The sequence below is a fragment of the Neofelis nebulosa genome, chromosome 10, assembly GCF_028018385.1.
Source record: "Neofelis nebulosa isolate mNeoNeb1 chromosome 10, mNeoNeb1.pri, whole genome shotgun sequence".
NCBI classification, from domain to species: Eukaryota; Metazoa; Chordata; class Mammalia; order Carnivora; family Felidae; genus Neofelis; species Neofelis nebulosa.
The window spans coordinates 20,752,099-20,777,099 of NC_080791.1; the positions used below are offsets into that span (position 1 = coordinate 20,752,099).

Sequence of the window (25,001 nt, forward strand, 5' to 3'; positions counted from 1 at the left end):
AATACTGAGAGGGAGCATTATTTTATATTTACCTGTGTTTGGTTTCCTTAGGCTATCTTGGTTAAGCCTATAGTAAAAAGTTAAAAAAAAGAGAAAGGAAAAGCATAAACTATTTCCTACTTTACCGATGAGTAAACTAAGGTTCAGATAGGCTAAGTTTCACGGGATAAAAAAATAATAGAGCCAGGCTTAAATTTCAGATTTTTGACATAAGTATTTGTCATTAATTTATGTTATCCTGTGCATGAATTGCCCAAAAAGGGCTCAAACATATTATTTTCTCTATGCTTGAATTGTCTGCTCTGCACCTTGACTACAATACTTTGTATCTGATGTGACATCAAACCTTTTTATATCTTCCCACAAATCTGTGATTTTATGGTCTTCAAGCATGCTTTTCTCCACATAGAGTCCAAGAGTTGAAAAAAAAGCCATTCTTAGCAAACGAACGTTCAGGTTCTCTTGTGTAATAAGGACATAATTTTGTTGATTGCTTCTCTCAAAACTTCTTTTACCTTTTCATTTCTCAGACTGTAAATGAAAGGGTTCAGAAGAGGGGTCACCATTACGGTCATGACAGCAGTCACTTTGTCAAAATCCAGTGAATGGCTCTGGCTGGGCCTCACATACATGAAGATGTTGCTCCCATAGGCAATGGAGACGACCGTGATGTGAGAAGCACAGGTGGAAAATGCCTTCTGACGTCCTTGGGCTGAGGGGATGCGCAAAATGGTAGAAATGATGTAGGTGTAAGACACAATGGTGAGTACCAGCGAGGTCAGGAGGATGAGGGAAGATAAGAGGAAGTTTATCATCTCAATGAAATGAGTGTCTATGCAAGCCACCTGTAGCAGAGGGGCAATGTCACAGAAAAAATGACTGATTTCTTTATAACAGTAGGGCAGTCTGGACACCACAATAATTGGGCACAGCACTGAGAAGAAGGCTCCTACCCAGCATCCCAGAACCAGTAGGAGACAGACGTTGCTGTTCATGATGATGGTATAGCGCAGGGGGTTACAGATGGCCACGTAGCGGTCAAAGGACATCACCGCTAGGAGGATAAACTCCACTGTCCCCAAGAAAAAGAAGAAGTATATTTGAATCATGCAGCCAGCAAAAGTTATGGTCTTCCTGTCCTCTAGAAGACAAGCTAATAGCTTTGGGGTAACTGAGGTAGTGTATAAAATGTCCAGAAATGACAAATTACTGAGGAAGAAGTACATTGGGGTTTGGAGGCGATTATCAGCCCATATTAGGGAAATGATGACAATATTTCCTGTGAGGGTTAACATGTAAATAAACAAGAGGACCACAAAGAGGGAGATCTGAAGCTTCCGGATAACAGGGAAGGCAGTCAGGGTGAATTCAGTCACTGTGGTCTGATTTTGCATATCCATGGCATGCAATACTTAGTGGGCAGCACATCTCTGAAAAAAAAAATTATAGAGATGAAAATCAGCTTAAATGAGTTTCAATTCTCAGTATCAGTGATAAATGTAAAGTAGTAAAAGCTTTGAACCAAGAGTCAAGAGTGTTTTCATCCTGCCACTCATTCTAATAAATATAGAACCTTGGATAAGTTACATGACATCTTCTAACCTTGGTATTCTCATATTTGGCATTTTTGGTTGAATGACATTTTCTCCATGGTCTCATTAAGCTCTAGCCTTTATGACGGTCATCTCTTGGACCCCGTGCTCCTTCCCTTCTCTCTTTCATTTTTCCTGATCTACCGTTTCCCTGGCTAAGTTCTGTGCTTGAGAAGAGAGAATCCTTAACTGAAATCCCGTCAGTCCATTTGCAAAATGGTAAAAGGGAATGTTAAGGAAAGTTGAGTTACTTTTCTCCAAGTCATTTCAACCCTTCAGGTATCATCTACATAAAGGAGCAGAAACTACGAAACTGACCAAGAGCATCAAATGAAAGAGAACCTGTTTTGGTCTCTCCTCACATTTGTGATTGGTATCGCATGAGTCTTAAGGTGATCTCTGGTTGTCCCTGAGTTGTTCTGATGTGATAATAATTGATCTCCATAAGGCCACATAGTTTTTCTTTGTTTTTATTTTTTATACCGGTATAAGGTTTTGATGTCTACACTGTTACAGAGCAAGTAGGTGCATGATATATGGTTCATCATTTGCATAACCTATTTCAGACATTTGAAAAACCTCTACTGGGAAAATGATCAGTGTGTTTCTTTTTTGTTCCCTGCAATGCTATGTGTATGGCAGGATCCAAAAGAATAACAAAGCTTTTCCCTTCCATTCCTTGACTGGGAATTCTTACAGGTTGTCTTAAATCGGTCTCTTATACCTCACATTGTTTTCAGCAATTTGGACAATCAGCTTGTTAATAGTAGTGAAAGAAAGTGAATGCAGATGATGTTGTTGGAAATGCTCATCTTGGAATACGGCGCAGGTATGCTGAACATGTACTACATGTCTGTATAGTTCAGTGAGGCTGAATTTATTTTGTAGCTAATCCTTTAGTTTTATGTTGAAATTAAATTGGTTAAAATGACCAATAATGAACCTGAACTAGGTTGTCTCTAGGTGTGGAACGCACTGAGTTCGTCTTGAAAGAAGGTCACTTTCTCTTTCTGAAATGTAATTCCTAGGAGTATTTTTCCTTTTTTTCTTTTTTGTTTTGAACTTGTTTTATTTTTTATTTTTTTAAATTTACATCCAAATTAGTTAGCATATAGTGCAACAGTGATTTCAGGAGTAGATTCCTTAGTGCCCCTTATCCATTTAGCCCACCCCCACTCCCACAACCCCTCCTGTAACCGTCAGTTTGTTCTCCATATTTATGAGTCTCTTCTGTTTTGTCCCCCTCCCTGTTTTTATATTATTTTTGTTTCCCTTCCCTTATGTTCATCTGTTTTGTCTCTTAAAGTCCTCATATGAGTGAAGTCATATGATTTTGGGCTTTCTCTGACTAATTTCACTTAGCATCACACCCTCCAGTTCCATCCAGGTAGTTGCAAATGGCAAGATTTCATTCCTTTTCATTGCCGAGTAATACTCCACTGTATATATATATATATATATATATATATATATATATACCACATATTCTTTATCCATTCATCCATCGATGGACATTTGGACTCTTTCCATAGTTTGGCCATTGTTGATAGTGCTGCTATAAACATGGGGGTGCATGTGTCCCTTTGAAACAGCACACCTGTATCCCTTGGATAAATGCCTAGTAGTGCAATTGCTGGGTCGTAAGGTAGTTCTATTTTTAGTTTTTTGAGGAACCTTCACACTGTTTTCCAGAATGGCTGCCCCGGCTGCATTCCCGTAGGAGTATTTTTCCTTGAAGACTTTTGTTTTTGATGGATTTCCATTTGAAAAGTTTGCTGTGACTTTTCTGGTCCTTGTAGTTGCTCATTATTTGTATTCACCATTCATTTACTCTAGAAACAAACTACCTTTAAGTTATCAAAAGACCTCAAAGGGTCTGATCTATTGAAATAGGGTCTTGGTACCAGCCGGTGTGCTTCCACCACTAATACGATAATATTGATCCCTCCCCCCCACTGCTGCTGCATCCAGGTAACAAACTTCCAGACTGAATTCTACAGCACAAGAAGGCATAACCATATCTGGGTGGACATGTGTTAATGTTACTAAGATCTAATACAAAGACAGAATAGAGCATGGTATGTGTACAAGTAGAAATGCTTTGAATTTCCCTCTCATTTCCCCCTTCCCGCCCTCCTTACTGACAACACCAGAGATGAGTGGGTGTTAAGACACACTGATGTGCATTCTCACGAACTGCCTGCCATCTACTCCATTGTTCCTTCCATTCATCTAGCCAATTGTTTCACAACAACTGTACTGTCATCGTTTTCCTTCTTGCCTCTGTAGTCTTTGATGAGCCTGATGGGAGCTTGATTCCTGTCTGGTATTGTAAGAGTCAGACAGTTTGGGATCTTCAAAAACACCGTGCCAGGTTTTAATAACAAGAATCTGGGATGGTTGAACACAAATAGAATTGCTCTTTGCCGTGGTTGTCATTGGGTCATATAGGAATGGAAAAAAGGGGCATGGAGAGCTTTCTGTTCTGCTGAGTAAGGGTCAAAGAAACTTCTCTGAGACAAACTAAAGCTGTAGCATTGCTCTCCTTTGGGGAGTCTCTTCAGTTCATGATAGTGGAAAAGAACTTGGCTTTGTGTGGGTCTTCTCTAGATGACCTCTGTGCTCTCCAGAGCCCATCATGTCCAAGGGGAAATGGTTGTGGATTAGACCATCTGTGCTGACAATTTAATTATAAGTTTGCCAACTTAAGGCTTTCATTGGGGGAGGGGAGATTTTTTCTTCATTACCATTTGTGGATCCTTAAAAAATGGCATTGAATCGCATATTTGCGTGTTTCAAGATGCCGGATTTAGTGAGATAAATGTGGACTAATGGAAAAATCATAGCAGATTTTCAGTCAGAGAACCTGTGTTGTTTACTTTTTTCTCTTGTGGCCACTTGAGTGAGTGGCCTTTAATGAGACTCGTAAGTACCCTGTCTTGACTGTTTTCTCTCTAACGTGAGGATGATGACACTCCAGGTTCCGGTCCTCAGCTAGGGCCCAGCCCAGTAATGTTTATATACTTGGCGTTCAGTACATGTTTGTTAAGAACATGGGGATGGGGAAGCAGAAACAGAAAAGAACTAAGATGTAGTGGGGAATGGGGGTGAGAGATAATTTGGGATCTTTGCTGCTGTCAGTAAAATGTGATAAAGTTTAATTGTAACTGAAGTACATTAAAAACTTTCATCTTCAGACTTAGGGTAGAGCTCTAATACTTGACGTCTGCTGACAGTGGAAGTTTTGGGAAAGCAGTAATTACACTTTAATTCGTCAAATATACATGTAAACAAATGTAGTGAGACCCAAACTGCTTATCATATAAATACGGATAATTGCATATTATAGGATACTTACATCATGCCGATTGTCGCACAGTCGGTATTTTCTCCATTCAAGTATGTTAACAAACTAGAAATCTGGGTGTGTTTTTCCTACTGCATCCCAACTGTTTTTCTTTCAATTCTGTTATTGCTTCAGTGTTGGATTCCGTGTAAATCTCAGTCTTAGCCTGAGTCTGTTTTCCCACGTGGTACTTAACCGCCCTTTCAGAACCACACCAAATGGTTATTCGCTGTTTGCTGAAGTGTTCCATCCGTCTTCCTCTGAATGGAAAAGAGTCCTTTTTAGTAATTTCTCTCAGTTTTTTTCAGTTCTTTTTTGTATTTCCACAGAAAAATTTATTTAAAAAAAAATTTTTTTTTTCAACATTTTTTATTTATTTTTGGGACAGAGAGAGACAGAGCATGAACGGGGGAGGGGCAGTGAGAGAGGGAGACACAGAATCGGAAACAGGCTCCAGGCTCCGAGCCATCAGCCCGGAGCCTGACGCGGGGCTCGAACTCACGGACCGCGAGATCGTGACCTGGCTGAAGTCGGACGCTTAACCGACTGCGCCACCCAGGCGCCCCTCCACAGAAAAATTTAAATCTTGACTTACACCAGGATGAATCCAAGTGGTATATTATCATTTAATCTTTCATGTTACACGTCCAGTGAGTCTCCATCTCAGGTATTCCTCTGAGTTTCAAGCAATGTGGATTCTGAAGCACATTTTTGCCAAGAAGAGCAGAAGAGTGAGGTTTGGCGATGGACGGGGGAGTCCCACACAACCGAATCACGAGCAGGTCCTCTGACTCCTATTTTGGATCTCTGGCAAAAGTGACCAAAAGCTTCTCAAATTTCAGTTGGGTTTTTGTTTCTTTGTTTGGTTTTAGTGGCAGGAATGTAATTTCCTCTCTATTTAGCGAATTTCTCTTTCTTCTGTGGATGCACCCAGAAACGTGGAATTATTCAAACACAGGACGTTGGAGCAGAAGAGAACTCCACAGGCGGATGAGTCAGTCGGCCCCCAAATATCCTGCAATGTCTCCACCAAGGTACTGCCCAGTGATGCTAAACTCACTGTTTCTTGAGGCAACTCATTCTACCCTCATGGGCCTGATTGTCAGGAGAATTCATATTTGCTTTCACTGAAACATCTCTCTGAACTCTCACCCTTTGTTAGGTCACCCCTGTTCATTCATTGGGGATTTTGTGACTTGATTGTAAATGTAACCATCTTTATTTACTCTCTCCAGAAAATAACATTACTCTGCCTCTATTGAATACGAACTTTGATAGTTAATGAGATTCTGTGTTCACCTTCAGAGATTTGGTTTACAATGGCACCTGGGATTATGGCATAAAAAAAGGTTAATTATGACAACTGCAATCACAGAACATGAGAATTGAAGTAACGAATCAGTTATAAAGTTAAGGTCTCCTGGGAGAATCTCTTGGTTGTTTATTTTATTTATTTAAAGAGAAACTTATACAGCTGCTTTAAAACCTCAGGGAACTAGAAACTTGGAAAACTTAAAACACATTTTTTTTTTCTGAAATGATCGTAGTGTATTAAAATAAGCTGTAAGAGCGATGAACCATTGGAATCTACCCTAACAGCCAAGAGTACACTTTACTCACTGTGTGTTAGCCAATATGAGAATAAATTATATTTAAAATAAAGATTATGCAACAAAAATAAAATGAAATTATCAAAAAAGCTTGCGGTTGCTTTCCAAACATAGATTATTTACATAGATTTTATGTCTATGTACATATTTCAATTGATGCGTGATGTACAAATAATAACCAGTTTAAGGGTACAGTGGTTGAGGTTTGGCACGTCTTCACCAGCAGACAGCCACCAGTGCCATTCTGATGGTTTACAATATTTCCATTATCTTAGAAACACTCCTGCACCCTTTTGCAGCAAAAATGTTCCCCTTCCCACCTCTGCCCCTGATAACTACCAACGCATTTCCTGTCAATGCAATTTTGAATTTTCTAGAATCTTATCTAAATGCAGTCTTACTGTGTATAGTCTTTTGTGTTTCTTTCCTTCACTTAATCAGATGCTTTGAGATTCATCCATGTGTTTCTGGTATCACGAGTTTCTTTTTTTGTATTCCTGGAGGATTATCTATTATATAGATTGTGTAGATATATCACAGTTTGTTTACCTAGTCACCAGATGATGGACACTTGGGTGGTTTTCAGTATTTGTCCATTTTGAATCAAGCCCCTCTGAGCAGTGGGTCCATGTTTTTATGTGAATATTTATTTTCATTTTTCTTGGAAACTTTCCTAGGAGTAGAATTGCTATGTTTTATGGTAAGTATATGTTTAACCATATAAGAAACTGCCATGGTGTTTTCCAATTTTATTGTCATTTCTTTTTCATCTTATTAGTTGTTTTTGGCTTTCTAAAAAACATTTTTTAACATTTATTTATTTTTCTGAGAGACAGACTGCAAGCGGGGAGGGACAGAGAGAGAGGAGACACAGAATCTGAAGCAGGCTCTAGGCTCTGAGCTGTCAGCACAGAGCCCGACACGGGACTCAAACTCACAAACCATGAGATCATGACCTGAGCTGAAGTAGGACGCTCATCTGACCGAGCCACCCAGGCTTCTCTGTTTTTGGCTTTTTATGGTTCCCTTATGCCTTTCTTCCTCCCTTGGTGTCTTACTTTGTGAACTGATGGTTTTCCATAGCGGTATGCTTTGATTTCCTTCTCTTTGTGTTTTGGATATCCACTGTTGGTTTTTGCTTGGTGGTTACAATGAAGTGTATGTAAAATGTCTCATAGTTAGATCCAACTATTTTATGCTGATAACAACTTCACTTTGATCACATACAGAAACTCTCCCCTTTTATTCCCTACCTCCTCCCTGATATTTTATGGTTTTGATGTCACAATGGACAGTTGACCCTTGAACAATGTGGCAGTTGGGGGTGCTGACCTCCCGCACAGTTGAAAATTTATGTAAAACTTTTGACTTCCCCAAAACTTAACTACTAATAGCCTACAGTTGACCAGAAGCCTTACCATTAGCATAAAGCCATTTAATGCACATTTTGCTTATGTATTATATATTGTGTTTGTATAGACTTAAAACTAAGGTAACATTGTATGTCAACTGTATTTCAATTAAAATAAAAGTCATTTAAAATATCAGTCAGTTAATCAGCATTAACTATTTGGGACATTTCCTTATAGCCTTTTAAGAGATTCTGAAGTGTAAAATAACTATGAATAAATTCAGAATTTTTGAAAATCCCTTTTCTAAACACTTACATATTTACCTTATATAGACATTCCTTTGTATACCAGTGAAAGCGTTTCACTTCTCATGTGAACATAATTTTGCCTCCTCCAGACCTCCACTGTGTAAGCTGAATAGAATGTAGGTCTTCTTAAAGCAAATAAAACCATCCTGGAAATTTAAATACTTGGCTGAAATCAGTTACCGCTACTTAAATCCAATCTTTACCAGGATGTCAAAAATGTGTGCATAAATAGAAAAAACATTATTAACATATAAATAATTTCAACTTAGCCTTTTAGTTTATAGGCTATAAGCTTGTGTTTAAAGAACAGTTCTCCAAGGGATTTGGGGGTGGTTGTCAGTCTGCTTCCTCTTAGACCAATGATAATGGGGAAAAGAAAACAGAATGAAAAAGACATTCAAAAAGTAGTAACTGATTTTATAACTGGCAAGTTTAGGTAACGGTACCTTCCAATTGTCACAAAATTGTATGAGAAGATCTAGTGAATGAAAGCAATTTAGTAAGTTGGATTCATAAATGAATTCAAACAGATCTCTTTCGGTGTAGGGTCTGGACCCATGAGCAAAAGACAATAGGGTTTAAAAAGTGGGCTGTTCCAAAGGAAAAAAATCAAAATCAAAATAGGGTTTGGGGAAGATATAATGAAAAGATGGCTCTTCTGATTACAAAGTGTGACTCAGACAGATCTGTCTGCAGTTGTATATGGGGCCATTTGTTTTGCATATTGTCTGGGTTGCAAGTGTTCCTGTACCTGATGCCTTCATAGGCATCTGGCACAAAAACCATAAATGAATACTGGTTGTGCTCACTTATATTTGGATGTTTCGCATGAACAACACCTGAATGGAGTTCTTTAACCCAGGGATTTAATAACATAGGTATTATTGATAACTGACAGCACAAAACCAATTTTATGGGTAAACAAAACGCAGCTTTGTATACCCTTTATTTAGGCATGCAAAGACATAACAAAATCTAACTCTTGTCTCATTTAATCATCTATCTCTTCTCGTCAGGGACTGTTAGACTCATTGGGTGATGAAGTGCCTGAGGTACATTCTTGGTCCTTTTCCTGGTCCCTTTTTGCATCTTACTGTTTTTGCCCACTGTTTCTTATTTTTGGGTTTCTCAGATATCCTGGAAACTGGATTGTTCTGCTTTTCATCAGGGCCTTATGACCCACTCTGCGTCATTGCCCTTACCCCAAAGTCTACCGGGAGTATAACTATAGTTGAAGAAATTGGGTTTATCATTCATTGCAGTGAGGGAAAACCCAAACTGTGGAGAGAGTGAAATGTCTCACTAAGTGCACTTATTATAGGATTTAGGCTTTCTTTGGGAACTTTTGGGGAGGGTTTATGGAAGCAGCAGCCTGTTCTGGATTGAGTGCTCTCAGAAGGATGGGGACAGAGTAAGGTAAAGCTGTAATTAGTAAAGAGGTAACAGCCATTCAATTTGGTAAGGCAGGGGATTGTTTGGTATTTTGTGTTGCACAGTGATCCTGTATGAAATGGATGTTCAGTGAAACTGTTTACGTCCAATGGGAGAAAAACATGACTTATCTGTAAGTATCACATCAGTTTGTAATAATACCAAGAAATATCTGTGAACACCAGATCCATTCTGGATGTTAGGGGCTCCCTTCTTTGGGCTGAATCCTGCTTTATTTCTTAAGATTATAGTTCATTGTTGAACACCTCATCCCCCTTTGATGTAAATCAGGCTTTCTTATTCTCTCAGGCAACAAGATCTGAATTTCCATGGTTACTTCCCTCTTTGTAATCTTGCTTCCTAATAACCCTCTCCTTCCTACCTCTTCCTGGATATGCTGGGCATAGAGTTCGGTTGTCCTTTGTCACCTGGGAAGACCCAGCAGAATATAAAAGTTTGAAGAACTGTGCTATGCACATAGTTATAGAAATGATAATAACACTAAGAGATTCTAGGGCCCCGGGATGGATGGTGTCCAACTCCTGATTTCATCTCAGGTCATGATCCCAGGGTGGTAGGATCGAGCCTTGAATTGGGCTCTGCGTTGAGCGTGGAGCCTGCCTAAGGTTCTCTCTTTCTTTCTCTCTCTCTCACTCCCCCACCTCCTCCCCCCGTGCTCATGCTCTCTCTCTAAAATAAACAAACAAATAAATAAGTAAATAAAAATAAAAGGTGATTCTGCCTTCTAGATATATACCTTGTAGGGTCATATTATGTTGATAAATTCAGCACATTTCTATTTATCATCACAATGAATCTGAGATGAGATTCACATTAATCAAAAAGATAATAGTAATTAATTTACAAGAACAAAGACAGTATTTCATGGCTAGACAACCTTTGCCATGAGTATTTTCTCCAACTAGGCAAGCTAGATGGGAAGGCAAAAAGATACAAAGGTGCTTGGTGAACTTAGAGTCAGAACAAGGAAAAGTTAGTAATTCAAATAAAATGCTTAATGGGATCAGATAAAGATAAAGGTAACCTGACTCTGCCAGTGCCACAGCAGGCACAATACTAATTTCTGTGCAGGATAGACCTTCTTCCTAAAGCAACATTTGATAGTCTTTGCATTTGCCAGTCTTTTAAACTTTTTTCATCCATATTGACTAACAAAATTAAAACTCTTGCCTCTTAATCTAGTCGATCATCAAAGGAGAAGCATCTCGGTGGGGGCGGGCTGGTGAAAATGTCTCACTTTCTACTTACCAATATCTATGTGTGATGACAATATTACTTTCATAGATGATCTCATTTTATTTATTTATTTTAAGTTTTTTCTTTTTTATGTTTATTTATTTTTGAAAGAAAGAGACGAAGTGCGAGTGGGGGGAGGCGTAGAGAGAGAGGGAGACCCAGAATCCGAAGCAGGCTCCAGGCTCCAAGCAGTCAGCACAGAGCCCGATGTGGGGCTCGAACTCTCGAAACGTGAGATCATGACCTGAGCCAAAGTCGGACGCTTAACCGGCTGAGCCACCCAGGCGCCCCTTAATGATCTCATTTTATAGCCACAAGTGCCCTGGAAAATAATCAGAGCAGACATTCCTGCCACCATTTTGCAGATGGGCAGGTGGAATCTTGGAGAAATCACGTAACCTAAGTAACTAAGTTCCCAAGTCCATTGAAGTTAGTGCCTAAACAAATATTAGACATTAGCTCTTGTGACTCAGGGCCTGGAGTGTTTCCATGATCCTATGTTACTATTTGAAAAATATTTCAAAGACTGAACAGACATAGAATTCTTTTTTTTTCCTTCTGGTTTTCCATACTTCACTGTTGATGATGTGTGATGGTTAATCATCCTGTTGACAGATTCTGAGACTTCACTTGTACTTTGGTGTCAGTCTTCATACAGCACAAGGTGCTATAGAGAGAAAGCATAGCTTACATGTCCTGAAATTGCTTAGTGTTATGTTCCCTTGGAATGTGGTGGAACTATCCTGCTAACTGACTCTTTCAAGACTTCCTTTACCTTTTCATTCCTCAAGCTATAAATGAAAGGATTCAGAAGAGGGGTCACCATTGTAGTGAGGACAGCTGTCACTTTATCAAAATCCAGTGAATGGCTCTGGTTGGGCCTCACGTACGTGAAGATGTTGCTCCCATAGGCAATGGAGACGACTGTGATGTGAGAAGCACAGGTGGAAAAGGCCTTCTGACGTCCTTGGGCTGAGGGGATGCGCATGATGGTAGAAATGATGTAGGTGTAGGATGTGGTGGTGAGCACCAGTGAACTCAGGACCACAAGGGAAGATAAGAGGAAGTTTATCATCTCAATGAAGTGGGTATCAATGCAGGCCACCTGCAGTAAAGGGGCAATGTCACAGAAGAAATGACTAATTTCTCTATGACAGTAGGGCAATCTGGACACCACAATAGTTGGGCATAGCACTGAGAGAAAGGCTCCTGCCCAGCAGCCCAGAACCAGCAGGAGACAGAGCTTACTGTTCACGATGATGGTATAGCGCAGGGGGTTACGGATGGCCACATAGCGGTCAAAGGACATCACCGCTAGGAGGATAAACTCCACAGTCCCCAGAAAGAAGTAGAAATAAACTTGAGTGATGCAGCCAGCAAAGGATATGGTTTTCTTCTTTTCTAAGAGACAAGCTAGCAACTTTGGGGCAATAGTAGTTGTGAACAAAATGTCCAAAAATGACAAATTACTAAGGAAGAAATACATTGGTGTCTGGAGACGATTATCAGTCCATATTAAGGAAATGATGACAATGTTTCCTGTTATGATGAGCATATAAACCAGCAGAAGAATGACAAACAGCAAGACTTGAAGCTCCTGGATGACAGGAAAGGAGACCAATGTGAATTCACTCAATGTACTCTGGTTTCTCATAGCCATTTCAACTGGAAGGGGGAAGAAACAAAGAAAAGCAGAATAGTTGAAGACATCTTTCAGGTTTTTCTATGATCTTATTAAATATAGATTTAATATAAATGTTAAATATAGAGGGTGTGGTCCTAGTGTTTTCTCTAACCATATCATGTGGCCTCAGGCAAATCAAATGAGCCTCTTGGCCTCAGTTCTCCTCTTCATAGTTGATGGGTTGGAAAAAAAATGTCTATGGTTCCTTTAAACTTTAACTTTTCAACTTCTATGACATGCATATATTTCTTCTCTTTCCTTCCTTAAATCCAAATCTGTTCAAGTTAACTGAAGTGTATAATTAACTGAAATTCACTCAAGTCATTTTGATCATGTTATACTTTAATCTTTAATAATTTGGGTATCTTGGCTGATAACGTCATATCATACTTTACTGGGGAAAGAGAAGTCATCAGACAAAAATTCTATTATCCTGTATCAAGGCTGACCAACATATTATGATCTGAAATGAAGAATCCTCTTAAGCCACAACAAGAATTGGATAAGACACACTCTCTGAGGGGCGCCTGGGTGGCGCAGTCGGTTAAGCGTCCGACTTCAGCCAGGTCACGATCTCGCGGTCCGTGAGTTCGAGCCCCGCGTCAGGCTCTGGGCTGATGGCTCGGAGCCTGGAGCCTGTTTCCGATTCTGTGTCTCCCTCTCTCTCTGCCCCTCCCCCGTTCATGCTCTGTCTCTCTCTGTCCCAAAAATAAATAAAAAATGTTGAAAAAAAAAAAAATTAGACACACTCTCTGAGACATTGCTGGTTGCATCAAAAGTTAGGAGAGGTATCTGGATCCATTTGATAAATAACAAATAAAGAAACAGTAGGAGGGGCCGAGGCCAGGCAGTCAGGTGTCAAAGCTTCAGCGGCTGGAGTTGGAGCGCAAAGAGCCGGTAGCCAAGATCAGGGTGGCTGGCATCAGAATCAGCCAAAACAGAGAATTGGTAAGGGAAACACAGAGAACTGAAGGGGCAGGGAACCAAAGCAGAAGATTTGTACCAACAAGCGTCAGTGAGAAGGGTTGCCCTGTGATCATACCTTTATGGAGACATTTCTACGGGACATCCAGGACTGGAATATCAGTGAAGCTGGAAAAGCAAATCCTGAGACTTTCTCTCTGAACCAAATCTTTGAGAAGGTGAAGTGGTCCTGGGTGAGGCATGCTGAATAGGAGAAACAAATCCCTTCCAGAAGAAAAATTCCCCAACTTAGGCACCAAGAACTCCCAGATATTAAGAAGAAACAAGGAACTTTTGGACAAAGATTTCCAAACATGATAACAATTGTGCTGCTATAAACGGGAGTGGAAGAAAAGAAATGATGCAATAAGAGATTTAGCACAAGGACAACAGAATTTGGAATGGTTAGAGGTGTTATATAGTACACTTATATATGGAATATTTCAAGAAGTAAAGGATGCAATTTTAAAAGTGAGAATGCCACAAAAATCAGGTCTTTTAAAAACTACCAAATTGACTTTTAAAAAGACCCAGTGTTGGGAGCCTGGGTGGCTCAGTCCACTGAGCATCTGACTCTCGATTTCAGCTCCCACGGTTGTGGGATCGAGCCTGGGCATCAACCTGCTTCAGATTCTGTGTCTTTCTCTCTATCTCTCTGCCCCTCCCCCATTCACTCTCTGTCTCTGTCTCTGTCTCTCTCTCAAAAATAAACATTAAATGAATAAATAAATAAATAAATAAATAATAAAAATAAAAAAGCCCAGTGGAACTTAGAGAACTAAAAAAAAAAGATTATTGTTGAAGTAATAACTCAGTTGTTTCAAGTGAGGTGAGAGGGGATAAACAAGGGATTAGATAGAATTTAAAACACCATGTCATACACCTGAAACTAACATAACATTGTGTGCCAACTGCACTCAAAATAGAACAAAACAAAACAAAAACCCTTCTTACTAGGTTATCTCCTGCACCCTAAAATTTAAAAAAAACGGATTAGTAAATAGGAAGATATATCTAAAGAATTCCTCTTTAATGAAACAGAAATAAGCTTGCAAAGTATGGAAGAGTGTTCAAAGGAATGGAATTTTGTTAAAAAAATAGAAACGATGGAACGGGAACATTTATATGTGTATTCTGTGTCCTGCAGGAGAGAACACAGGAAGTGATGCTGGATGGTATTTACAGAGAAACAGCACCAAAGGGAGGATATGAAAAACAGCAAGAAAGCATAGATCACTTTTACGGGAACAGCAGTGAGAATGACCCATTGGCTTCTCCACAGCAGCAATGAAAGCCAAGAATTAGTTAAATAATATCTCTAAAGTGTGGCAAGAAAGTAACTGCCAACGCAGAATTAGATATCCAGTAAAATTCTCTTCCATCGTAAAATAAATATAGTTCAGATAAAAACTTCAGGAATTTACTGTGAAGGGACAGATGATAAAGTAATTTCTAAATATAATTCAAGAATAAAGAAAATAATGGAGATCATTTAAGACATGAAGAGGAATAATAAAGAAATGAAATGGTAAACATGTACATAAATCTAAGTAGAAATTCTCTGTAAAAGATACTAACAGTGTTGGGGTGCCTGGGTGGTTCAGTGGGTTAAGCGTCCGACTTCTGCTCTGCTTGTGGTTCGCAGGTTTGAGTCCTGCATTGGGCTCTGCGCTGACAGCTCAGGGTTTGGAGCCTGCTTCAGATTCTGTGTCTCTGTCTCTCTCTGCTCCTCCCCCTGCTTGTTCTCATTTTCTCTCTCTCTCTCTCAAAAATAAATAAACATGTAAAAAAATTTTTTAAATGTAATAACTGTTGAATTTCTGGAGTTAATCTAGAATTGGCACATGGATGATGACAGGAAAAAAATGTGGAGAAGAAAATTGGAGCCAAAGACTTCTTGTATCATTTGTGAGGGGATGAAACATTGTTTTCTTTAGTTTTTGTTTGTTTGTTTGTTTTGTTTTAGTAGGCTCCATGCCCAGTGCTGATCCCAAAGTAGGGCTCGAACTCACCACTCTCAGCTCAGGGTCTGAGCTGAGATCAAGAGTTGGACGCTTAACCACTGAGCCACTCAGGCACCTGTCTTTTAGGTTTGAAGTTAAAAAACCCCAATACATTTTCTAGGATACTCACTGAAAGGATAGTAATAGAATAGATAATTTTCAAATTTATAGAAGGGAAAATGTGATATAAGGGAAGCAAAACTCAACTATAACAAAGATATAAATAAATACCAACAGTCAAAGCAGTCCATCAATTCCAAAAAAAAAAAAAAAAAAAGAAAAGAAAGAAAGAAAGGAAGAAAGAAAGAAAGAAAGAATAAGAAATTGTGGAAAAAGAAACAGAAAAATAGGAAATTGGGACAAATAAAAATAAAAAGCTATATAAATCAGTTCTAATATAACAATTTTCACAATAAAGAAAAACTAAATTCTTTAAAGACATACATTTGTAATATTGTACTAAAAAACAATTCCTGGTGTATTCTATTTATAAGAGATATAAAAGGCAAGAACATGGAAAAATTGAAAATAAAAGGATTTTTAAAAAAGTATATGCCAAACATATACTAATCCCCAAGAAAGTTAATGTGGCTGTGCAAGTAACCCCTGCTGTTTGAAAGTTCCCATTTTGCCACTTCATTTTCACGGACAATGTATTGTTACCTGTTTTTGCTGTCTTAGAGGAGCCAAGAAATCCCGTGAGAATTTCCGTGTGTGTTTTGCAGGGAGCCAAGCCATTGCAGAGGCAGCACCCAGCCTTAGCAGAGCGTTTTTCCCAAGGAACTGTGCTCAGTATGTCCGCATTGAGCTCAGCTTTGAAATGGGTCTGCCAGTATCTGTTTTTTATCTTGATTTATTTTGTGCATCTATCAGCAAGATGTGTCCTGAAGGCATCAAAGAAGCCTAAGAGAGGTTATTTTTGGCGTCCTGGAATGCTCAAAAAGTTTTCCGTATAAATTAATGGCAATCGCGTCTTCATTTTCTGCCATTTTGGCTTACGAAACGTTTCATAGGAATGTTCTATTTCTGCATAGTAGAGAAATCTGTATTAATAACTGGTAAAGCAGACAGTAAGACAAAATCATTAGGGATTGACAGGGCCGCTGTTGGATTTTAAAAATTTCAATTCATCATTATCGTCTAAATATGTATATACCTAATAACCAGCTTCAACACATATAAAGAAAAAAAAATCACAGAACTGTAAGATCAAAGTATCATCATAGTGGAAGAATTCAGTACATAAACGTATTTTATCATACTTTTAAAGGTTTATTTATTTTGAGAGAGAGAGCGTGAGTGAGCGGGGGAGGGGCAGAGAGAGAGGGAGACAGAGAATCCCAAACAGGCTTCATGCTGTCAGCACAGAGCTCCATGTGGGTCTCGAACTTATGAACTGAATTTATGAGCTGAAATCAAGTCAGATGCTTAACCAATTGAGCCACCCATGCGCCCCTATTTTGTAACATTTTAAATTCTAAAATATTTGTGTGTGTGTGTGTGTGTGTGTGTGTGTGTAACAAGCTCAACAAATCACTGTTTATGTGAACAATTCATCAAAGACACAAAGAATTTTATATGACCTCTTTTGCTACTTACTAAGGCATACCTCTTTCAAAGGTTAGCCAAGGTTCCTGTGCATGTGTCAGTATTCCTTCTAGCCAAATAAATTTGTTCCCTGCTGACTGGACTATAAACAAAACAGGTCACTGAACTTGAACTAAAATCCAAAAATAATTACGTATTTTATCGTTTAACAATCTCTTTTAAATTCCGGGTCTCAGTCTCCTTCCTAATGTTTATATTTCCCTTCATTTATGTGGGTCACTTCATATAAATACAAATTACTCTGAAATCCTTTCACAAACCCTAAACATCCGAGATTGTGGATGAGTCTTTAAAAAGGCAAATAATTTCTCACTTCAAGTTTTATGTATAAGCTGAGCGATACGTTGCAGCGGTAAGTGTGTTTGCGGTTTGAGACTGTAGTATGAGCTCTGGTGCCATGATTTCTAGATGTGGCTTTAGTATTCTCACTTGTAAATGGAAATGCCTTAAATATCTTCTGTTTAGGATGATAGTAAGGGCTGGAACGACATAAGGTTCTTATCAGCAAGCAACTAACAGTACTTGATACAAATGTTCAATAAATGTCTTGCTAACAAGCAAACAAAATAGATAGGACTGGGAGTAGTGGATGGAAGTGAAGGAGGCACCTCTAAGGATAAAACACAAAGAGAAAAATATTGACAATTCCATCTCCATAAGTAATAAAAATGTAAAAAAAAATTTTTTTAGGTTTATTTATTTTTGACAGAGACAGAGTGCAAGCATGAGCTGGGGAGGTGCAGAGTGTGAGAGGGAGACACAGAATCTGAAGCATGTTCCAGGCTCCGAGCTGTCAGCACAGAGCCCGATGCGGGGCTCGAACTCACGAACCGTGAGATCATGATCTGGGCCGAAGTCGGACGCTTACCCTGCTGAGCCACCCAGGTGCCCCAAAATATTTTTAAGTTTATTTATTTTGAGAGAGAGACAGAGAGAGCAAGTGGGGGAGGGGTAGAGAGACAGGGAGACAGAGAATCCCAAGCAGACTCCATGCTGTCGGCACAGAGGCCGATGTGGGACTCGAACTCACAAACCGCGAGCTCGTGACCTGAGCTGAAACCAAGAGTCGCACGCTTAACAGACTGAGCTACTCAGGTGCCCCAACATGTAAAAATATTAATATGCAGTGGATATGTGATAACTGCTAAACCTGCTTCACTTCTGTCCACAATAAAATTTGTGTGAAGATCCTAAAACTACTTGACCTTGTAAACCACACTTCTTCCTGCATATGCATGTGTTTTTAGCATATGTTTCCATCATAACAATAAAATGGAAGATATTCTTATACCCTGAAGACAACTAAAAACTGACCCCACAATTCTCAGCATCTGTTTTTCACATTTAAACATAAAAAGATGGGGCACACTGGTGACTCAGTCCATTAAGCACTGACTCTTGATTTTGGCTGGGGTCATGATCTCACGGTTGGTGAGTTTGAGCTCCACATTGGGCTCTGCGCTGACAGTGTGGAGCCTGCTTGGGATTCTCTCTCTCTCTCTCTCTCTGTCTCTCTCTTCTTCTTCTTCTGCTTCTTCTTCTCTCTGTACCTTCCCCTCTCATGCTCTCTCTCGAAATAAATAAACAAAAAACCATAAAAAGAACCTTAATTTTTCAGAATTGCATTTGTTTGGTTCCCTCTAAATGTTGTATGATGAAAAAAATTTTCCCTCCTCTGACTTGGATTTCTTGGAAAATTTCACAGTATTGGTTGCCCAGGGGTCATTGTACAAACTTACTGCTTCTTCTACAGCAAAAGTCAAACCATCTATGCTTAGAATCTGTAGTTGTGGGAAACTAACTGCTAATTCATGCATCTTATTTCATATTTTATTGTCTCTGACCCTTTGAAAATCCTTTATTAACTTGGGGTAGTACCTTTTTTTCCCATTTACTGCCACCTGTTGTTCCTAGTACCGGACTGAGGCTTATTCAGGCAAAGTTACTCTTCTCATCATCTCCTCAAGACGCCTTGATTTCTAGTTTTAGGGTTCAAGTCATACTGTGATACTGGCTAACATACACTGAGTTCTTGGCATTTTGTTCCAAGAACTCTGTTAGCCACTTAAAAACTTTAAGTGGCATCAGAAAAAATGTGTATCATCTATTCCTTAAATGCAGTATTTTGTTGCTAATTTTTAGATTTGCAGCTTTTGGTTCCATACAACCTTTTTGGTTTGAGCTGTTTCTGATAGATGAATATTAAATCATCTCAATGATTGATTTTGAGTTTGTCATATTCTCCTGGTAGTTGTTTTAATTTATTCAAGGCTCTGCTCTTTCATATGTATAAATTCAAAAACCTTCTGAAGTAGGAAGTAGGTGTGGCTGTGATCTACATTTTGCACATGAAAAAACTGAAATTTACAGAGGTTGAATAACTTACCCAAAGTCCCATAGCTAGTGTGTTCACAGAGCCAGATTCAAATATAGTTCTGCCTGACTCCAAAGCCTGTGTTCTTCAGAGATAAGCATAATATAGACTCTTACCCAACTTTTGTAGAGAGAAAAAACAAGGTCAGAGTGGTTTAAATGAGTGGTAAGACACATAAAGCTGAATTAAGGCTCAGCTCTCTAGTTCAGCCAGAACAGAAATGTTACTGTCACCTCACATTACAAGTCTGGAAATGCTAGCCTTGCTATGTTGAGTAATTGAATAGTCAGAATGTTTTAGATTCAGAAAAATCTCAGGATTGGAAGAGATTTTTAGGATCGTGCAGTACTATCAAAGTCTAAATGTCAATATCCTTCCCAAATAGTTCTGTCCCCTGAGAGACTTACTATATATAGATGGCCTGTTGTAACTTTGTACAGTTCTGCACAAAATCCATCATCACATTGACGTGGAAGCTGATTACCTCTTGTTTTCTGCGTTTATTCTGAAAACTCGGAATCCTTTATAAGTTAAATGGAACTTTGAATCTCTACCTCTTTTTTTCTGTATCTGGATTGTGATGAGTCCTTTCCTCTGTGAAAATAGGCCACGAATCAACAGTAATGTTTGAAGCTCTTGCTTGCTCTCAAGGATTTAATTGAGAGTAGCTCTTGGGAATATGAGGTGAAAGAGGTTAATTACTATTTTGTAATGAAAGAATCTTAATCATGAAAAACCAATCACAATCACAAAGTTTAGTTGGAGATGCCAAATAGACATATTCAGGACTCCAGGGCAATTATCCCAGGGGTGTTGTTTCATTCTGTTAATCAAAGCTTGGTGGCCTGCTTTCAAGCTTTAGGGTAGCAAAACAGAAAACTTTTGATGTTCCCCAATAACTGACAAAATGATGTTGGTTTTCCTTTCCCAGGAATGCTGGCAGTAACAATCCTTCCAATGCTCTGAAAATGATAAATTTTCCTATTTTTCCTCTGTTAAAATGAAGAAAAATTCTCCTATTGCCAAAACCTATAAAAGGTGACTTTTTCTTCATTTATTACACTAGGCTATACCTAATCCTTATAGTAGCCTAAAAATCCTTAGGCTGGTGAATTGGGGTAATGGTTAAGCTCCAGGAAGTGAATACAGACATTTTCTAAATTGACTGAAGGCAATCTCCAAAAATATGGGGTAGACACCTTCCCAAGCAGCCAGACATATAATGGAGAAGGGTCCAATTGACACTACTCTCTGTCAGGGACCTCCTGTGCATATTGCTTCCATGGTGGCTCTTGTCTATTTAATTCTACAACACAACATCCCTTAGTTTCTGGGGCCCATCAATTCCTCCTATCAAAGCCTTGAAACTTTGACATATCTATTAAAAGCCAGAAATTTGGGTTAGATTAAAAAATCCAACTATATTCTGGTTACTGGAGACACATCTAAAACAGGAGCAGAAATAACGGTGGATAAAGAAAAAGATACAAAAGGGATATACAGGGCAAACATTAACCAACTTTGGTAGATTGTATTATTGTTTCCAACTCTTATGTACTTTTCTTCAAAAAAAAATTTTTTTTACTGAAATATAGTTAACACACAATATTACCTTAGTTTCAGGTGTACAATACAGCGATTCAACAAATCTGTGTGTTATTGCTATGCTGACTGCAAGTGTAGCTACTATCTGTCACCATACGACACTATTGCAATACCATTGCCTGTATTCCCTGTGTTGTGCCTTCTGCTCCCTTGACTTATTCATTCGATCCCTGGAAGTCTTTTTTTTTTTTTTATATATTTTTTACATTTATTTATTTTTGAGAGACAGAGAGAGACAAAGCGTGAGCAGGGGAGTGGCAGAGAGAGAGGAAGACACAGAATCCAAAGCAGGCTCCAGGCTCTGAGCTGTCAGCACAGAGCCTGACGTGGGGCTCGAACCCACGAACTGTGAGATCGTGACCTGAGCTGAAGTCAGGCGCCCAGCTGACTGAGCCACCCAGGCGCCCCTCGATCCCTGGAAGTCTTTATCACCCTCTCCCCTTCACACATTTTGCCCATCTCCCCTACTCCCTTCCCCCCTTTCTCTATAAGATGATTACGTATTTCCACTTACACATCCCATTGTTTCACTGACTATGTGACATGCCTAACGTGAACAATGTTTGAGCTAAAATTTGCAGCATTCTTTTATTCCCTCTGTAACAAGAATGGGATGTTGCTGGTAAGGGGTGTCTTTAGTTTGAATTTGAAATGAAAATATACGTGGAACAGAGACTGAGCAGTTTGGGCTCTACCAACATGCAATGTGAGGGGAAAAAAATCCTCCAAAATTTTTGTTAGCTATTGAAATTTGGGAGATTGCTTGTTAATGCAGATAACATAACCAAGACATAATATAACATAACCTAGACTCTAAGTCCAGAAAAAAAAATCCATCAAAAATAAACACCATGAGAAGGGAATCTGGCAAGAGCAAATAAAGGAGGCCAGCCAGATGTCCGAGGCTAGATACTCCCCTTGCATGCTTTGGGCTTCTGTAATCTTGCTTGCCTCTTGCATCAGGCAACTGCCCGTGAAGCACAAATGATAGTGTCCTCCCCCTTGTGCAGCCAACGGAATGTTTCCAAGTACGTGGAAGTTAGCCAAACATAAAAGAAGGCCAGCACCAGGGCTCTGGGCTCAGCCTTTGGAGGTGACTTTGCTGGGCCAGCATCGGTGTGAAATAAACAATCTTTTCTGATTCCCTGAGTGTGTGTCTCTTGTCTCTTCCTGGGCATTGAGTATTTGCTGTAACATTTTGGGGTGTTGGCCAGGAAGCTGTCTGGTAAAGTGGAACATATGAACCGGGCCCTTAAATCAGCCATGGCAAACTCCCTGGTAACCCTATAAGACCAGGTGGACACTTTAGCAGCAGTACTGTTATGAAATAGAAGAGGGTTAGACCTGTTAACTGCTGAGAAGAGGAGGGAATATGTTTCTTCCTAAATGAGGAATGCCGCTTCTATGTTAACCAATCAGGGATAGTTAGAGATATGGCCCAACAACTAAAGGAATGGATCATCAAACGGAGGCAAGAATTAGCAGACTCATGGAACTCTTGGCAACATATGGAATTGGGCATCCTGGCTCCTCCCTTTAGCTGGTCCTCTCCTAATGTTTTCATAACCTTACTGTTTGGTCTTTGTATTCTTAATATGCTAGACAGCTTTGTTTCCTCTTGCCTAGAAGCTATAAAACTCCAGGTGATGCTCCAGCTGGCCCATTCTAGCTATCACTACTCTCCTTTGGATGGTGAAAAACCCTAGCTGTCATACCCCTCCCTTTGACATCCTTGTCCAGCAGGAAAAAGCCAGAATGGTCTTTGCTCCTCCTCTTGTGATAGCAAGGGGTTCTCCAGCCCCTACAAACTGATTTTCTCTAAGGCTGCTATAGCAGCTTGAGAATCAAGAGTGGGGAATGAGAAGGTAAGCCAGTAAGAGCAGATGAAGGAGGCCAGCCAGATATCTGAGGCTGGATACTCCCCTTGCATGCTTTTGGCTTCTGTAATCTTGCTTGCCTCTTGCCTTAGCCAATTGTCCACATAGCACAACTGATAGTACCCCTCCACCCCCACCCTGTGCAGCCAATAGAATATTTCCAATTACCTGGAAGCTAACCAGGCATAAAAGAAGGCCAACACCAGGGTTCTGGGCTCAGCCTTTGGAGGTGACTCCATTGGGCTGGCACCAGTGCTAAATAAACAGTTTTCTGATTCCTCAAGTGCCTGTTGCTTGTCTCTTCCTGGGTGCAGACTATTTGCTGTAAAAACAGGGGTGCCTGGGTGGCTCAATGGGTCAAGCCTCCGACTTTGGCGTAGGTCACAATCTCGCCGTTCCTGAGTTTGAGCCCTGCATCAGGCTCTATGCTGACGGTTCAGAGCCAGGAGCCTGTTTCATATTCTGTGTCTCCTCCTCTCTCTCTGCCCCTTCCCCACCCATGCTCTGTCTGTCTCTCTCAAGAATATATAAACATTTAAAAAAATTAAAAACACACAAAATGAAGTAACTTTTAGGTAAAAAAAATGGACACCCAAGAGTGACCATTATCAACACATCTGCACACACACACAAAATACTAAAGGTAGTTATTAAAGTGGAAAAAAAATAATCTCAAGGAGAAATTATAAAGAAAGAAACTAAGAATAACATAGAAGGTAAATACATGGATAATAAGAATTAATCTTGACTTTACAAAAAAATACAATGATTTTATGAAGTTTAAAATATATTTATAATAAAAATTCATGATAATAAAGTACAATGGAGTTCAGGATCCTAAATTTCTAACACAATTGGGGAACTAATAAAAGAGTCATTTGTACACAATTTTAATAATTTGAAGATGTATTTTTAATTTCTGGTGTAACCGCTAAAAATCCCATGTATGACTAAAAATTAACAGAAAAATAGAATAATTAAAAAACTTTCTCAATCCAAAAGAAAGCAGTCAATGAAAGAAAAACAAGTAAAACTGGTTGATTAAGTAGAAAAAACAATAAGATGGAAAATATGTACACAAATATGTCAGTGTATACTACACGTAAATGTGTTAAAATTTCAAATTAAAAGAGCTACATCACCAGACTAGGTGCAAATCCCAACCATATAAAGACCTTAAATGTAAGAGCACAGACATGTTAAAGGTGAAAGAATTGAAAGAGACATACTATGTAAACTCTAACAAAACAGTTTTTAAAAGTATTTTGTTTTTCTAGTTGTTTATGGCAGGAAATTTACTCTGATCTCAATGATTTTATCACAGAGTGTAGAAGCTTCTCATTTATTAGAGTTTTGTTTTCTTTTGACTCAGGAATTATTCCAAGGAGTTTGGTTGTTTTTAAATGTCCAAATATAAGACTTGTTGTGCTTAAACAGCACCTACTAATTTCAGCTTTATTGTGCTGTGGTTAATGACTTCTCTGCTACTTGAATTTATTGACTCTTCCTCCATAAAATTATATCTGCTTTATACATCATGGATTGAAATGAAGAGATATTCTCAGGAGAGTACAAATTTTAATAAACAGATATTAGTTTAAATGTTTATTTATTTACTTTTGAGAGAGAGAGAGCCCAGTTGAGGGTCAGAAAGAAAGAGATAGAGTCCCAAGCAAGTTCCACACTATTAGCACAGGGCACAATGTGGGGATCAAACTCACGAACCATGAGATAATGACCTGAGCCAAAATCAAGAGTCAGACGCTGAACTGACTAAGCCACCCAGGCGCCCCTATACTAATTACATTTTAAATATTATCAACATACTAAATATATATATATATATATATATATGTATATACTAATTTATAAAATTAGGTATATATTTTCACTTCACTTCAAATTACTTTTAAAGAGTCAGGGTATACATGCAAACACATGCATACTATGATTATAAATACATAAATAAGCCTTACTAAAGAGCACATTCT

General features: G+C 39.0%; 2 protein-coding genes across 2 annotated transcripts; both read right to left on the reverse strand.

The window, feature by feature from the left end:
• Positions 1-249: 249 nt before the first annotated feature.
• Positions 250-1,424, reverse strand: LOC131488496 (olfactory receptor 6M1-like). The gene has a single exon (XM_058690375.1). The coding sequence runs from the start codon at positions 1,398-1,400 to the stop codon at positions 453-455; it is 948 nt and encodes a 315-aa protein (XP_058546358.1). The 5' UTR covers positions 1,401-1,424; the 3' UTR covers positions 250-452.
• A 10,067-nt stretch (positions 1,425-11,491) lies between these two features.
• On the reverse strand, positions 11,492-16,566 carry LOC131488497 (olfactory receptor 6M1-like). The gene is made up of 2 exons (XM_058690376.1): positions 16,210-16,566; positions 11,492-12,561 (listed from the first exon to the last, which is right to left on the reverse strand). The coding sequence occupies exon 2, from the start codon at positions 12,554-12,556 to the stop codon at positions 11,609-11,611; it is 948 nt and encodes a 315-aa protein (XP_058546359.1). The 5' UTR covers positions 12,557-12,561; positions 16,210-16,566; the 3' UTR covers positions 11,492-11,608.
• Between the last annotated feature and the right edge of the window lie 8,435 nt (positions 16,567-25,001).